The 16,952-nt window shown below is 42.7% G+C and overlaps 1 protein-coding gene across 5 annotated transcripts in view; it reads left to right on the forward strand.

The window, feature by feature from the left end:
* USP15 (ubiquitin specific peptidase 15) overlaps positions 1–16,952 on the forward strand; it is a 258,720-nt gene that overhangs the window by 73,124 nt on the left and 168,644 nt on the right. For 2 of the 5 annotated variants that reach the window (XM_063927377.1, XM_063927378.1), the window contains exons 6-7: positions 4,873–4,931; positions 7,756–7,845. In XM_063927377.1, coding sequence (XP_063783447.1) covers positions 4,873–4,931; positions 7,756–7,845 — 149 coding nt within the window. Of the gene's footprint in view, positions 1–4,872; positions 4,932–7,755; positions 7,846–10,366; positions 10,469–16,952 lie in introns of those variants that run through there. The other 3 variants (XM_063927379.1, XM_063927380.1, XM_063927381.1) reach the window with 2 other exon arrangements.

Genomic DNA, 16,952 nt, shown 5'->3' on the forward strand with positions numbered 1-16,952 from the left:
ACTAAATCTATGACTTCAGGCATCATGACCAGAGGAGCGCTATGGTTACGTTCGTGGGCGACGGATACTCACTCCAAGAACAGATTAGTCGCTTTTGTTTGGGAACAAATTGGAGACTATGATTCAAAAGATGTCTGGTGGTAAATCGGTGAGATTACCTCAGGATAAGCGTGGCAGATATTCAGGTTTCTCTTCAAGACAACAATTCAGGCAGTTCAGAGCGTATAGGCCGGGAAGTCCCTATGGAGACCGATTCGGACGCTATTACGAGAATAGGTATGATGCCAGTATGTCACGCCAGTCTTTTCGGAGGAAATATAGAAGAGGTAATCAAAGACAATTACTGTGCAAGTCCTCCTAGGGGGCAGGATTTCCAAGTTCCTGACACAATAGAAGGAGAATGTTCGAGACAAGTGGCTATTGGACATTGTGTAGGAAGGTTATCGAATAGAGGGGGTCATTCCGAGTTGTTTGCTCGTTACGAATTTTTGCAGCGCAGCAATTATGGCAGAACGGGGCTTATCTGCGCATGAGTATGCACCGCAATGCGCAGGCGTGTTGTACAAGTACAAAGAGCTTTGTGGTTTTGCACAGGTTCTAGCGGCGCTTCCAGACGTAATGGCGGACGCAAGGAGATTGACAGGAAGTGAGAGTTTCTGGGAGTGTTTGGAAAAACACAGGCGTGGCCGGGCTTTTACTGGGCGGGTATCTGACGTCAATACCGGGACCTTCGTCGCAGCAATTATCGCAGAGAATAAGTAACTACAGGGCTGGTCTTGTTCTGCACAAAATGTGTTTTCTGCCGCTCGGCTGCACAGGCGTTCGCACTCCTGCAAAGCATAAATACACACCCCCTTGGATGGCGACTATGCGTTTGCAAGGCTGCTAAAAGTAGCTAGCGAGCGATCAACTCAGAATGAGGGCCAGAATTCCTAACAGAACCAAGAAAGGACAGATTCATGCAGTCAACATCGCAGCTTATGAACCAAGAAGTGGTTGCTCTACAGGAAAGTTTAGAGAACCTGTGCTCGTCAAGGGCAGTGAAAGTGGTTCCATTCTTAGATAGAAAAAAGGGATTTTATTCTTGTCTCTTCCTGGTGAAGAAGTCATCCTGTGGATTCAGAACGATACTAGATTTAAGAGATCTGAACCGCAGAATAAGGAAAAGGAAGTTTCATATGGAAACTCTAAGGACGATACTTTTAGGAGTGAGAAAAGGAGACTTCCTGGCATCAATAGATTTGAAGGATGCTTATTTTCATATTCCAATCAGGAAGGAAAACAGAAAGTTCCTAAGGTTCACAATAGGAGGACAGCATTTCCAATTTGCGTGTCTGCCGTTCCGTCTCACGTCTTCTCTGAGAGTTTTTACGAAGGTCCTGGTAACACGGGTAGCTTGTTTCAGAGAGAAGGGGATAGCTATTTGGGCCTATCTCGACGATCTGCTTATTGCAGGAGAGTCGGAGTCAATAGTACAAGAAAAGTTGACCTTCCTACAGCAGCACGGTTGGTTGATCAATTGGGACCAGAGTCGATTAAAACCAGTTCAGACTCTGCAATTCCTGGGTGTTTACATAGATACCCATCAGTACATGATTATGCTCTCAGAAGAAAGGCGCAAAAGGATACAGGATCTTGCTCTCTTGCTCCAGGAACGAGACAGAGTTCCGTTGCGAATGGCGTTGTGACTGTTGGGAATGATGTCTTCCGTGATAGAAGTGGTGCTGTGGGCAAGGTGGAGGATGAGGATACTGCAATGGGATATGCTGAATTATTCAAAAAGAAGGATGCCTTTGCATTATCAAGTAAGGCTGCAGAAACAGAACAAGGCATCCTTGTCCTGGTGGAAGGACAGCCGCAATTACCAGCAAGGGATATCATTGCTAGAAACCCAATCTCTAGTTTTAACGACAGATGCAAGTCTGACCGGTTGGGGCGCACATCTGTTGAAACAAAGTAGTCAGGGAAGATGGTCACCGAGGGAGATGCAATATTCATTGAACAGGCGAGAGATGAGAGCAGTGTGGATGGCGATGCTCAAATTACAAGATCAACTAAAAGAGAATCCTCTAAAGGTCTTTTCCGACAACGCTGCGGTGGTGGCTTATTTAATTCGCCAAGGAGGAACAAGAAGTCAGGCAATAATTTTAGAGGTATCAAACATCATTCATTGGGCAGAAGAGCATCTAAAATCTTTGACAGCTTTACATGTCCCTGGCAAGGACAATGTTTTGGAAGATTATCTAAGGTGAAACTATATACAAGCTGGAGAATGGGAGTTGAACACAGACATATTCCAGGCCATAGTGGAAAGATTTGGGCAACCAGAAATAGATCTAATGGCTACCAATCGGAATGCAAAGGTTCCCCGGTTCTTTTCGAGATATTGTCTACCGATGTCAGAGGGAGTGGATGCTATGTCTTGAAATGAGAATTCAGTCTAGGTTATGTGTTCCCACCTTTTCCGTTGATAGCCAGGACACTAAAGAAGATTAGGGAAGAACAAGTGGAAGTGATCGTGATAATTCCTTATTGGCCAAGAAGGTCTTGGTTCCCAACAGTGAAGAGAATGGCAGTTGGGAAGATGTTGAGGTTGCCGTTGGTTCCGAGATTGTTGCATCAGGTGCCTCTGGAGCATCCAAATCCGCAGAATCTTCAGTTGACGGTGTGGAAATTGAGTGGAATTTGTTGAGAAAGAAAGGATTGTCCGAGTCAGTGATTCAACTCATGTTGCAGGCCAGGAAGAAAGTTTCTTCTGACATATATTACAGAGTATGGAGAACCTTTACTACATGGGCAAAGGATAGGTTCGATGTGTCGAAAGCCGAAACGGCTCAAGTTTTGCAATTTCTTCATGATGGCTTCATTAAAGGTTTGGCGGTTTCAACGTTGAAGGTGCAAATATCTGCTTTGAATGTTCTGTTGGACAGAAAACTATTTGATGATCTGGTAAAGAAATTCTGTCAAGCCATAAAGAGAGTGAGGCCACGAGTTAAGTCAATAGTGCCTCCTTGGGATCTAAATCTTATCCTGAATGCATTAACGAACTGTCCCTTTGAGCCGTTGCATGAAGTAGCTGTAAAATGTCTGACATGGAAAGTGGTTTTCCTTACAGCTATTACATCGGCAAGGAGAGTCGGAGATTGCAAGCACTTTGGGCTGAAGAGCCGTACTTGAAAACTTTGTCCGATCAAGAGATCATTCTGCCGTCATTTTTTTCCCTTTCAAAGAATGAAGAAGAGGAAAGGTTGCATTGGATCTTGTAAGATCAATCTCTATCTATTTGGAAAGAGTGAAGGGGTTTAGAAACACGAAGAGTTTATTTGTAGTAGCTGTGGGAGCGCGGAAAGGTACTCCAACTAAACAGACCATTGCAAGGTGGATTAGAGAAGTGATTACGTTTGTCTATCAAAAAGAAGGTCGGGAAGTTCCGGATAATATTAAGGCACGCTCGACTAGGGCAGTGTCTGCTTTGTGGGCCAGGAAGACACAAGTGGCAGTCGAGGACATTTGTGCAGCAGCTACGTGGTCTTCTATACATACTTTTTCTAAACATTATGCTTTGGATGTTGTTAAAGCTCTTTGAAAATCAGGTCTTAGAACAGGCTTTGATATAAATAAACATTTAAGCATCAGCTTAATTGTTGTGTATTCCCTCCCGTAATTCAGCTTTGGTATATCCCATAGTGTGGCTGCCATGAAGTAGGAAAAAGAAAATGGCGAATTATACTTACGATAATTCCGTTTCTTTGAAGTACTTTGTGGCAGCCCATGAATTACCCACCCTGTTGGAGTGTTTTTTCTTTTAGCTGATGGTGACACTCAAAAAGACAGGTAGGAAAGGGAGGGGCTCAGTTATGTAGGCAAAGTGGGCGAGGCTGTCTACATAGGCAGAACGGGACATTAACCCATAGTGTGGCTGCCATGAAGTACTTCAAAGAAACAGAATTATCGTAAGTATAATTTGCCATTTTTTCTGCCAAAATAAGACACCCGATGTTAGCAGAGCTGCCCGGGAGCTGCTGGTTGACTCACGTCAGGCATCTCCTGCTGAATGGCGTATTGAGGCAATATGTGTATGAGGTCACATCTGTATTAGTAGATGTTGAGGAGCAGCCTAAGAAAATCTTACATGAGGATGTTAGTATTAAATGCCCCCTTACACTGAGTGTGATTTACTGGCGGACGAGATGCGGACTGTCCATATCCCGACAGCGGCATCCCGCCTGCCAGAATGCCGGCAGTGGGGGGAGCGGAAAGAGTCCCCTTGCTGTGCTCGCCATGCTGCACTCACCACAGGATCTATTCCCACTCTATGGGTGTTGTGGACACCCATGAGTGGGAATAGTCCTGTTGCGCTGGGATTCCGGCTGGCGGCATTGTCGGCTGCCGAGATTCCTGCGTCTGTATCCTGACCTCCGGGATACTGACAGCTGGCAAATTGAACGCATCCCCTTATTTTGTATCCTAAGTGGTTGAATCCTCTTCTTTAGGGGTACATTCAATTAATGTCGGAACCTTTGCGACGGTAAGGATCAGACATCCCAGTTTGCAATGAGCGTCCTGACAATGCCAATACGACTTAAAGTCGGATTGACATTGTCTGAAACAGGGCTAAAACCTGTCGAATTTGGCCACGCTTCCGACAAAACACGTGGATGCACAGCTATTCTGCCGATCCACGTGTTTTCCCACAAGTCGGAAAAACGGCAGGGGGATTGAATAGGTCGGAACAGTTTCCGACCTAAAAAATCTGGAAACTGACGTCTTTCCGGCAAGGCTGCAGTTCCCTCTACAATTGAATAGCCCCCTTAGAGTGTTTCTGATTGTGTTTACAAGTTTTTATTTTTTTTCCCCTCTGTGTTTTAACAGATGTTAGTAATAGAACAGAAAAACCAAGAAGGGCAGTGGCCAAGAGGATCAATGCCGAAGTAAGTTGTTGTTTTTTTCGGGGTTTTTTGGATAAATATATTGGGGATTAGCCATAAATTGGCTATACTGTAGTTTCCACTTCAGCTACGTGATTAGCTGTATTTATGCAAACTGTAATCTTTCTTTGTGTGTGGACTTGTATTGAAAACTGGTGAATGATTGTGAAAACTGTCAAAAATGGTTTTCACAAACACTAAAAGGAAATGCAGGATCTTAAAGAGGAAATGTTTTGAATGATATTATCATTTGTGATATAAAAATGGATTACAATAATCTAAAACATACTTTGGGGTAAAAGTAATAGGGTCCGAGTTGCCGGAGGTGCGGAACTTCGGGCGAGAATGCCCATATTTTTAATGCGACAATAATTTACGAGGCAAAACCATGTTGCTGTTGCCTTGTAAATGATTAGCGCTTTAAAAATACGGACATTCTCGTCCGAATTCTTGCACCTCCGGCAACTCTGACCCTATTACTTTTTACTCCCTTGTGTGCATAGGGCCAGAGATGTCACTGCTACTGTATCTCTGCTTTTTGTTTTCTCAGCATTAGAGCCCTCTAGAACACTATCCTAAACATAGAAACATTGAATGTGACCGCAGATAAGAACCACTTGGCCAATCTAGTCTGCCACTTTTTTACCATATTTTTACTTCAAACATTTTGATCCTTATTTCTTTGTAAGGATATCCTTATGTCTATCCCATGCATGTTTAAATTGCTCTACGGTCTTAGCCTCTACCACCTCTGATGGGAGGCTATTCCACTTGTCCACTACTCTTTCTATGAAGTCATTTTTCCTCAAATTTCCCCTGATCCTCCCACACTCCAGTCTCTGTGCATGTCCTCGTGTTCTAATTCTTCTCTTCATTTGAAGAATGTTTCCCTCCTGGACTTTGTTAAAACCATTGATATATTTTAAGGTTTGTATCCTTTCTCCCCCTTTTCCTTCTCTACTCCAAACTATACATATTGAGATTTTTTAGTCTTTCTGGGTATGTTTTGTGATACAGGCCATGCACCATCACAAAACATCCTAATTTAGTGATTCACTATTACTTACATTATAACAGAGCTGCAGTGGAGTGTCGGCATGTAGATTGAATAATATTTCTTTACAATATGGTTTCATTTATGAAAATTATCCTTTTGAAGTTTACTTACTAAATAAAAATCTAAAGCTTCTGTCATCAACATATTTCTTGAAAAAAAAAACAAGCTTTTTTACGCTTAGTGCATCTCTCCTTAGAAATAAATAATGTCTAGTCCTATATCTCCTGTATCCAGTAGTTTGTAACCACAATGGAATATTGGTGGAGCAAACTATCTCTATGCACAAGCCCTTTAAACTAGATCGTGTTTTTTTCTCGTAATTGTTTTTCCATACAATATATTTTCAATATGGATGTTTTATGTACAGTGTAATGTACAACTGTCTAAACTTTTTATCGGAATAACCCATAATGTAGAAATAAATCTCTGCTGTATTTGACTTTATGCAGGATTTTGTATTTTGGAAAATAAATTGACCTCTACTTGAACAGTTACCCTTTAGCAATGAGCATTCTGTTGGTCTTTTCTTGCAATTAATCTATATATCAATCATAATCAAATAAAGAATGTATTTTTACAAAGATTTTTAGAACGGAGAAGGCCTGTGTGCCATAGGGCACCCCACCCCCTCCCCTTTATTCATGTCTGTCAGCGGAGACAACTTTCCAGAAATATATATTTGAATATTGCGCCTGTGCAGAACATAACATACTTTGGAAAGTGCCAGAGTTTTTGCGATCACCTTTGTGAGCACAGGCCACGCCCCCTCCTGAGACCTTACAGGATCTGTTTTCTATGCAACATTATTGGCTGCAGCACAGCCCTGCCCCCAGCGACACGGCTCCCGTTTACACTGTATGGAAGGGCGGCGCTGGGAGATCATGTTATCTCCCAGCGCCACCCCTGCCGCGTCACAAGCAGCGTCACCAACCCGGCAATATGCTGGGTTGGTGACTGCTGATGGGAAAGGGGGCTGAGCATGGGCCGCAGCCGGGTAGCACCCGTGTCAGGCTCCTGGCTGCAACCCGTGCTCATAGGTGGAAAAGGGGTAATATAGAGAGAAAGCAGAGATGGTCACTTCCTCTCCTTGGCATCTCCCTGCCTCCTCTCTGCAGAAACTATGAAAATTAGTAAAATACTACAAAGGAGTTGTATAAGTTATAAATATCTTGTTTGAATTATTCTATTATTTTTTATAGTCAAACCTGTGGAGTAGTATGACGGGAAGGAACTGCCTCCACTGACTGCATGTCCCTGAATGCTTTAAATATGAACTACTCTATTATTGAAATACCTTGTATGATTTTGAAGCTTTTATTAGTTATGTTATTTGTCTGTAAACTGAACTTTGATTTGGTATTGTTTGTGGATTTAGGGTTCACCTTTTCTTGCATGTACTCACTACTCCTATTTGTCAGCTGCATAAGCCATAATACTGTTTCTACACACAGTTCAATTTCTTTAGCTGCATCATATTAATGAGATGCACTCATGTTTTTTTTTCCCTGTAAGAGTTTGACTGGCCTGTCTTATCAAGTCTTGGCACGGGTTATATTGTGCTGGGTTGGGTTTTTGTTTTTTATTCAGCAAAATAGGTAATAGTGACACCACAATCAGTGTGAGGCCTTTCTTTAGAAGGAAACGGTTATTAGATTTCAAGATACTACGATTTTTAAATTATTATTTTATTCAATTTGTGAGTCCTTTTTCTTTTACATTTGTTACCATAGTTAACCATTTTTCCTAATTGCACATTTTCATATTTTGAAGGTCACCAGGTGCACCACATTTTTCAGCATTTTCAAAAGTTTCTCCTCCATCTCTGTCAAATATTTATAGCAACAACTTCAACAACCGAAAGTAAGCGCCATCTCCTGAAGTGTGTGTATTAACCCATTGTCATCCTTTGATTGGGTTTGGTGTTTGCGTTGTACTAGATTATTCAGTATTGACATTTTTTCTGACCATTTTCTTCTTGCAAATATTTAAGGGATTTTTTGTTTTGTGGGTTTTTTTTTAAATTTTCCATTGGCATTTATGATCCCTTAGCTAATTGGCACTACATATTTATTGGTTGAAAGACCACACATTTTTTGTAAACTGCAAATTCGAAAGGATTGATTCTTCCTCAATCAAAGTGATAACGTCACATATCTGTTTTAATAAAAAGACATAATAAATTATTAGAGAGAGAACCCTGCAGATCCTTCGACAATTCTTTTGCTTTCCCCATGACTCAGAATCCAGACACGTCAGTGAAGCACTGGATGAAAGATGCAAGGGTCTTTCAGGAGTCCAGAAACTCACTGACCTTTTATACACACACACACTGATTACAAGCAAACAGATCACAGGTGAGGATGGTTACCTTTAGTAGCCATTCAAACCCGTTTGTGTCAACTTGTGTGCATGTTATCAGGCCAAAATCTCCAGGGTATGTAAACTTTTGATCAGGGTCATTTGGGTAGTTTCTGTTGTCATTATGATTTAAAAGAGTAAACACAGTAGTTTGACAATAAATGCCTTCACCCAACCACTAACCATGAGTGAAAGAAAAGTTTGTGAGTTATCATTCATATTCTCTGACAAATGGCCAGAAAATAACAAATTTTGCCAGGGTATGTAAACTTATGAGCACAACTGTAAATTGTTTTTGTTTTATATTTGAAAAACATTTACAGAAGCAGGGTACTGCAATGGGGGTGACATTTGCTCCTATTTTTTTCTAATATTTGTATGGATAAATGAGAATTACAGAGCATACAGTATGTCAATGAAAATACACACAGTAAGGGGAGAACTGAATTCCCCGCACTAAAATGGGATTTTACCTCAGCGAATCCCAAAAACATCCCTGATAAGTGTCGGCGTTGGACTGCCTTTGGAGCTAATTGGATAGCCCCAGAGGATTAATTAACCTGCGGTAATATACTGCGGGCAGTTGAATTCCCCCCTAAGTGTTTCAGAAACTCAGAACAAACCAGATACACTTGAAACACCGAGAGTAAATAATGGATTAAAAGTTAAGTAGTTAAAGGAGGGAAAATAGTATCCATCATAAATATACATGTTTACATCAAATGAAAGTATTGTGGAACTACAGTAAGTGCTCAGACCTTTATGGTGAGAAATAGCCACATAGGGATTTGTATGTCACAAGTAAAGAAGTTGTTTCCATTGCAAATTGTTAATCATATTAATCAAAAGTATGCAGAACCTTGGATGTGTGATCACAGGGAGACAAATTATGGTTGCAGAAAAATAAATTACACATAATGGCAAGTTAACAATAAGGGTCCCAACACCAGAGCTTAAATGATGCTGATATGTTCACCACCTGTGTAACTTAATCTATACTATAAAACATTTAACACTTATATCAGCATTTTGAAGAAAAATACAAAACCCTAGGAAGCTTATGCAGAGATTAACATACAGTACACGCGCTACATGTTCTTAGAATCTTGCTGCATGCAGTTATAAGCAATGCTGCAGACTATATTGCGTTGTGATAGGATGGTGTCCAGGGCAAAATTCCTTGAGGGCCTGCAGAATTGTACATAAGATAAAATACGTCTTTCAGGAGGTAAATGTGTTTCCCCCAGTATATGATAGGGGCAAGTGCGCTCTGTTGATGCCTAGTAACAAACCAGGTGTACACATAGGAGTGTTTGCATCATGAGATGCTTAGAACTCTGAAAATCTTTGTTCCTCGCACATTCTATGGAACAACTTGCTTTTCGTATGCTTCCACCCTAGAGTTATACTATTTACAGATGTGCTGTCTATTTGGTGGTGTACTACAATATACAGGTGCCTGGATCCTGACCGCCGGAATGCCGACAGCGGGGCGAGCGCAAAACAGCCCCTTGTGGGTTTGCCGCGCTGCGGGCACGGTGCTATGCTGTGCGCATGCCATGCTTTTTAATCTCTCTCCAGGGGTGTCGTGGACACCCCAAGATAGAGAATAGTTGTCGGGATCCCGGGCGCCGGTATGCAGATCGCTGGGATCCCTACAACCAGGATATCGAGTGCCTCCCGTTTTAGAAGGTGATGGGTATTTACAGCTGTGCTATTTTTCTTTGGTCCTCTCCTTTAGCTACACACAGGCTTTATATAGCTGGGTCAGCACAATACATGAAAATAAAATTTTACATAACGGCTAACATTTTAGTATATTTATCCTGCTAAAAGATCGTTCTTTTTGTGTGATAATTAAAAAGCGATATATTTATCACGTATCGATTTCCCACGTGTGTAAACATTGAACCTATATGGAAGTTGTTGAAGTAAATGCAAAAATGGCTAATTTCCACATATTTTATAAATGTATTTTATATGGCCATCATCAGATGTAATATGTTATACATCTTCACAGATAATCAGGAAGATGAACAGGCCTACATTGATTAATTCACGTGGATTCTACAGGTTTGAGTAATTTGTAACAACAGAGCCCTTTGACTGGGGACAGAAATGTAATGTGAGTCACATTCATATGTAACATGAGTCACATGTCAAAATTGATCTTCAGTACAGTGTGGTTAACATTTAGTTTTTGTAAGTGTGCATTATATTGTAAATATATTCAGGAGCAGGTCCCCTTAGTATCTATTTCCATTCTGTTGTAACATGTCGTGCATATAAACAAAACATTTAAGAGTGTACTTTTTTTTCCTGCTTCTAAGCATTAATTATGACTGCCTACCCCATATATCATTATAATATTTTTAAAATGTTGAATTTCAGCACTTTTGTGTGTGGTGCATATAAACTTTTAAAAATTAACATTGAATGTAACGCGAGTCACATGGAATGACCCAGCTTAATAGCAAGCCTTTGCAATTGACTATTAGTCCTGCGAGTGTTGGGCACAAAGCTTGTCCAGTGAGTAGTTGGTACTAGCAGGAGAATTGTATGGCGAGTACAGGACAATTATTATTATATTGGTGCCCAAATGTAAATACTAGTCAAGTATGATCTACTATATGCTGTACTCTGTGTGTTCTACTCCACAAAGATAATTAAGCACTTAAAATAATAACGTCTTTGGATGCTGGCGATGCTGCCTGGTTGTTGAAGTATTTAGTATCCACCCACACAAAGAAGAAAAAGGAGATGTGACCACAACTAATGACTGTCGAGTGGAGTTAAGTGAAGCACTGCCTGTGTATGCAGCCCAGGTGGGCTTATGGCAGGCCAAAGTGGCTGCTGCTGAGTACAGATAGTTCAGCACAGACTGTGGTAAGCAAGAGAGCCTGTCCAGAGCCCAGGTGGGGCTATTAAGTGAGAAGCAAGACTATCAATGCCTGTGATTGGGGTGGTTTTCAGGTTGCCGACTGTCGGGATCCCGACGCACAGTATACCGGCGCCGGAATCCCGACAGCCGGCATACCGACAGTTTTTCTCCCTCGTGGGGGCCCACGACCCCCCTGGAGGGAGAATAAATAGTGTGGCGCACCACCGTACCCGCAGCGTGGCGAGCGCTGCGAGCCCGTAAAGGGCTCATTTGCGCTCGCCACGCTGTCGGTATGCCAGCGGTCGGGCTTCTGGCGCCGGTATGCTGGTCACCGGGAGCCCGGCCGCCGGCATGCCATACCACACCCCTGTGATTGATAGGACTCTGGGGATGTAGTTATGTGACCTGAGGTCGGGAGACTGCTGGTCACTATGCCGACGCGGGGATCCCAGCCGATTTGGAGCTCGACAGTCGGCATGCCGACTAACAGGGACTATTCCCACTCATGGGTATTCACGACACCCATAGAGTGGGAATAGAACCTGTGGCTAGCCACCGAGCCCGCAAGAGGCTTCGCTGCACTTGCTCGCTCCCACGCTGGCAATCTAAAGATAAGGAATCAAGCGACGGTATGGTGACTGGCGGGATCCCAAACGCCGGTCACCTGAACCCAATCCGGACTGAGACTTTGCATGCAAACTAGCTACCCATTGTAGTTAGGGGTCAAGCAATGAGCTAATGCCATAAGTAAAGGCTGAAATCTCCATTTGTTTCAATTGCACCTGAAAAACTGCATGTTGAACCTTGATTCAAGCACCACTAAACAATCTACTGCGCTAATTACCCCAGATTATTCACAGGGTATACAGTTATAGGTAGTCATGATAAAAAAAAAAAAAATACATGCTCATAGGTACTGTATATTGTACCTTTAAAAAAAAAAGCAGTTGGTGCAAAGAAAAGACAGGCTCCATGGCTCAACAACATGGTGCTCACCCATCTCCACATGTGCCTCTAACCAGGTCCTAAATCAGTAATACCCCTTTCACATCGCAAAGATAACCCGGTATCGACCCGGCATATTGCATGGTCGGCACGGGTCAGTGTGCAATGGGAAAGGGGCCTTGGGGAATTCCCGGGTCGCCTGACCCGGAAATTCAACGCAGGTAATAAGAAGGGTTATTCCCGGGTTGAATACCGGGTCAGTGGCAGTGAAAATCAGTAATATGGTGTAACTAAATCAGTATGATATATGGAAGGATACATAGGGAGTAATTCGGAGTTGGTCGCAGCAGCAGCAACTTTGTTAGCAATTGGGCAAAACCATGTGCACTGCAGGGGAGGCAGATATAACATGTGCAGAGAGAGATAGATTTGGGTGTGGTGTGTTCAATCTGCAATCTAAATTGCAGTGTAAAAATAAAGCAGCCAGTATTTACCCTGCACAGAAACAAAATAACCCACCCAAATCTAACTCTCTCTGCAAATGTTATATCTGCCCCCCCTGCAGTGCACATGGTTTTGCCCAACTGCTAAAAAATTTCCTGCTGCAATCAACTTAGAATTACCCCCATAGTTCCTAAATACTGAGCACCTGATATTTACAACCTATGGGCTCTCTTTACACAGCGGTTAACACTATCTTAAAGTCATGATACATTGTATCAAGTGCCAACATTGCAGATAATCTGATACTACCTGTTACTATATATCATTAAATAATCTAGTCTGTCTGCCTTTCTGAATAGGAGGGCAGAATAAGGAATGGTTCATAAAATTTTGAACCATATTATTATATGAGAAGTAGTATATACAATATTGAATGATTCTTTCCTGTGTATAATAGCAATATTGAATATTGCTGAATTTATAAACAAATGAGACATCTGGTTTTTCCTCCGTAAATACAGTAATACATTGTGAATTATTTTCATTTATGATACGAACAGATAAACATCTCTCATAAGAGTTTCTTTCTCCTTGTATATGAGTACAGTTAGATGTACTGGTGAATGTATTTTTGCACAGCCTATTAAGAACAGTATTAGTCCGGGCACAACACACTGTTAACATAGTGCAGGGTTAATTTCAGGTTAGGCCAGGACACTCCAGGAATACAATAAAATAAAATATGCAGATGGCAATAATAATGGAGTGACTATAATAGTGCCAATAACCATTATACCTGAATACAAACAAAACCACATGCTACAGCACTGTTCTAACATAAAACAGGCTTAGCAAATTATTGAAACACCTTAACTGGTATGTGTGTGTGTGTATATATATATATCAGCGGATTACCCCAGGCAGCAGTGGTTTCGTATATAAAGATTAGATACTTGATGCAATGCCACACCAGTATATACATCATAAGCATCAATAATTGTAGATTGATCAATATATCAGTTGTGTGGGACACAACCATATGAGCTGATCAATTATAAACACCATCTGGAAAGGGAAAAGCTATCTATACCCTTATATATGATGGAGATCAGTACTGTGAAACTGTGTGGAGGGAAGATATGCAATTGGTAATGAAACAACATAAATAAGACACTTTATCATAATACTATATAATTGATCATAGGGTTATAACACCTGGGGGTAAATTTACTAAGATGGGAGTTCTATTTAAGATAGGATGTCTGTCTGCCTTACTGGGTGGATGCGATAAACACTTCAGCACAAAGCCTAGCTGCTTCATCTACTGCTATCCAGCAGATGTTGGATAGCAGACAGGGGCCTACACCGATAAAAGCTTTAGGACGTGCTGTGCCTCTGCCACAATCCACACAGGTGTCTGACTCTGAGGAGTCATATAGTGATGCAGATGAGGAGGAGGCCTCTCTCACTGAGCCTCAGGCAAAGAGGAACATCAATCCTCAGCTGCTGTACCTGCCCTAGTAAGGACGGTTAGATCTTCCCTCAAAATAGAGGATAGTGAACCCACTACTAGACAAAGCTGCCACTTATTAAGAAAGAAAGTGTTTAAAAAGGAATTCCCTCATTAAGACCAGATTGCTGAATTGATGGGGGAAGCCTGGAGCATGTCAGGAAAGAAGTGCAACACTTCTAAGTGTCTGGCCTCTAACTATCCTATCCCTTCATACTAAATGGGAAATCCCTTCAGTGGTGGGTTCCCATATGGCTAGAATTGTTAAGATTTCCACAACTGCCATTCCTACAGCATCCTCTCTAAAGGAGCCTATAGAAAAATTGAAGCCTGCTTTAAGTCTGTATATTCATTGGCAGGGGACAATGCATGCCCTGCAGTAGTTATTGCCTGAGTGGCTAAAGCCAAGCGAAGTTGTGCGGATATGTTGGAGGAAAGCCTCTCCTCGGATATAAATGGGAAGCACCAATCTCTTCTATTCCAAATCGGAGATGCAGCATACTAGGTGGAAGTAGGAACCTTGGATACCGGGGTCCTTACATCCAAGATGTTCGACGACAGTCATGCTGGCTCGCCATAGTTTGTGGCTTTGTTCATGGAAGGCTGACATAGATTCTAAAAATGCTTTAGAATCCCTACCATATGCTGGGAAGGTTCTGTTCTGTGCATAGTTAGATAATATAGTGTCTTCTCTGGCTACCGCTAAGACAGCTTTCTTGCCGTCAGCGACTATTCCAAGACCTTGGTCCTTATCCATCTGGGCTTTACGCACTCAGGGCAAGGCCAAAGGTCAGTCTTTTGCAAAACAGTCAGCCTCTTCCAAGACTGTCAAACCCAAGTTTAAGGCTTGGGCGACCAGACGTCCAGCGACCAAATCTGAATATAAGTCCTCAGCCTGCCGGGGCGGGCCTCCCCCTCGGGGTCCCCAGTGTGGTAGGCCAACTTCTTCAGTTCGCACAGACATGGTGTCTGTCTACCACAGACGCCTCAGTGTAAGAAGTGGTCTCCCAGGTGTTCACTATTTTGTTTCTAAGGATACCCCAAAGACCGTTCTTTATAATGGACAAACCTTCAGACCCAACCAACGCCCGGGATCTGCTGTAGGCAGTACAGTCATTGCTTTGAACAGGAGTGATAGTTCCTGTTCCTGCAGCACAAACAGGATCAGGTTTTTATTCAACCCTGTTCCTAGTACAAATGCCAAATGGGGCTTACAGGCCTATCCTGTACCTAAAATCCCTGAACAAATACATCAGGGTACCCAAGTTCTGTATGGAAACTATCCACTCTATTGTCCTGGCCATGCAACCGGGGGATTTCATGGGGTCCTTGGACATTTAGGACGCTTACCTACATGTACCTATAGCATCCTCTTCCCAGCAGTATCTTAAGTTGTTGTTCAGCAGCAACATTAACAGTTTCTGACTCTACCCTTTGGTCTTTCTACCACACCAAGGGTGTTTACCAAAGTTATGGCTGTAATAGTGGCAAAGCTTCGTCATCAGGGAATCAGAATTGTCCCTTCTCTGGATGTTCTGCTGATACTAGCACACTCTCCGTAAGTTTTACACCTTCATCTTCAAATAACCATTGCATGCCAACAGAGGCACGGCTGGTTGATCAATTGAAAAAAGTTTGCACTACCCCTTGCTAGATAATGGTACATCTGGGGGCTCTGCTGGATTCTCAGGTATAGAGAATCTTTCTACCTGTAGGCAAAATCCTAGCGCTACAACAGAGTGTGCAGGTTACTACACAGTAACCAAGTGTCCATACATGCTGCTATGCAGGTACTGGGATCGAAGGGGTCGGTATTTGATATGGTGAAATATACACAGCTCCACTACAGGCCTCTACAACATCTATTTCTATCCCGATGGAACAGTCTAGTCCAGTGATGGGGAACCTTGGCACAACAGCTGTTGTTGAACTACACATCCCGGCATGCTTTGCTAGAGTTATAGCATGGTGAAACCGCAAAACTGTAGCAGGACATGCTGGGATGTGTAGTTCAACAACAGCTGGAGTGCCAAGGTTCTCCATCACTGGCCTAGTCCATCTGATCAGATCCCAGAAGACACTGCTCTCACTAGAGGTTTGCAAGTCCCTAACCTGGTGGATCCAAATGTCTCACCTGGACAAGGGGAGACTGTTAAGGATCTCAGATTAGATACTACTTACCACAGACGCAGGTTTTCAAGGTTGGGGTGCTGTAGTAGATCAATACTCCTTCCAGGGACATTGGACTCCAGCAGATAGAGTCCTACCGATCAATGTTCTGGAGCTTGGGCGGTTCACAGGGCTCCCGTTGTAGCAGAGCGAGTACAGGTCCAGTCAGACAACGCCACTGTGGTTGCCCACCTGAATCATCAGGAAGGCACGCACAGTCTGTTAGCAATGGAGGAAGTAACACACTTTCTTGGATGGGTTGAGGTAAACATTACGACCATCTCCGCGGTGTTTATAGTTCTAAGTTGGGAAGCAGATTACCTCAGTCAGCACGATGTACATCCGGGAGAGGTCACTTCACCTGGAGGTTTTTCAGATGCTGGTAGAAAGATGGGGACTGCCGGATGTGGATCTGCTGGCGTCACAACCACAAGCTTGCAGTGTATCGGTCCAGAACAAGAGACACAGAAGCAACATTTGTGGATGCCCTGGCATTGAAGTGGTCCTTTCATCTAACATACCTCTTCCCTCTGGCCTCTCTCCTTCCCAGGGTAATGCACAAATTCAAATAGGAAGGAGGCATAATTCTGCTAGTGGCCCCAGCGTTGCCCAGACGTCATTGGTTCACCGACCTTCAGAGTCTGTCCATAGACAAGACTC

The sequence above is a fragment of the Pseudophryne corroboree genome, chromosome 6 (genome assembly GCF_028390025.1).
Source record: "Pseudophryne corroboree isolate aPseCor3 chromosome 6, aPseCor3.hap2, whole genome shotgun sequence".
In the NCBI taxonomy this organism is placed as follows: domain Eukaryota; kingdom Metazoa; phylum Chordata; class Amphibia; order Anura; family Myobatrachidae; genus Pseudophryne; species Pseudophryne corroboree.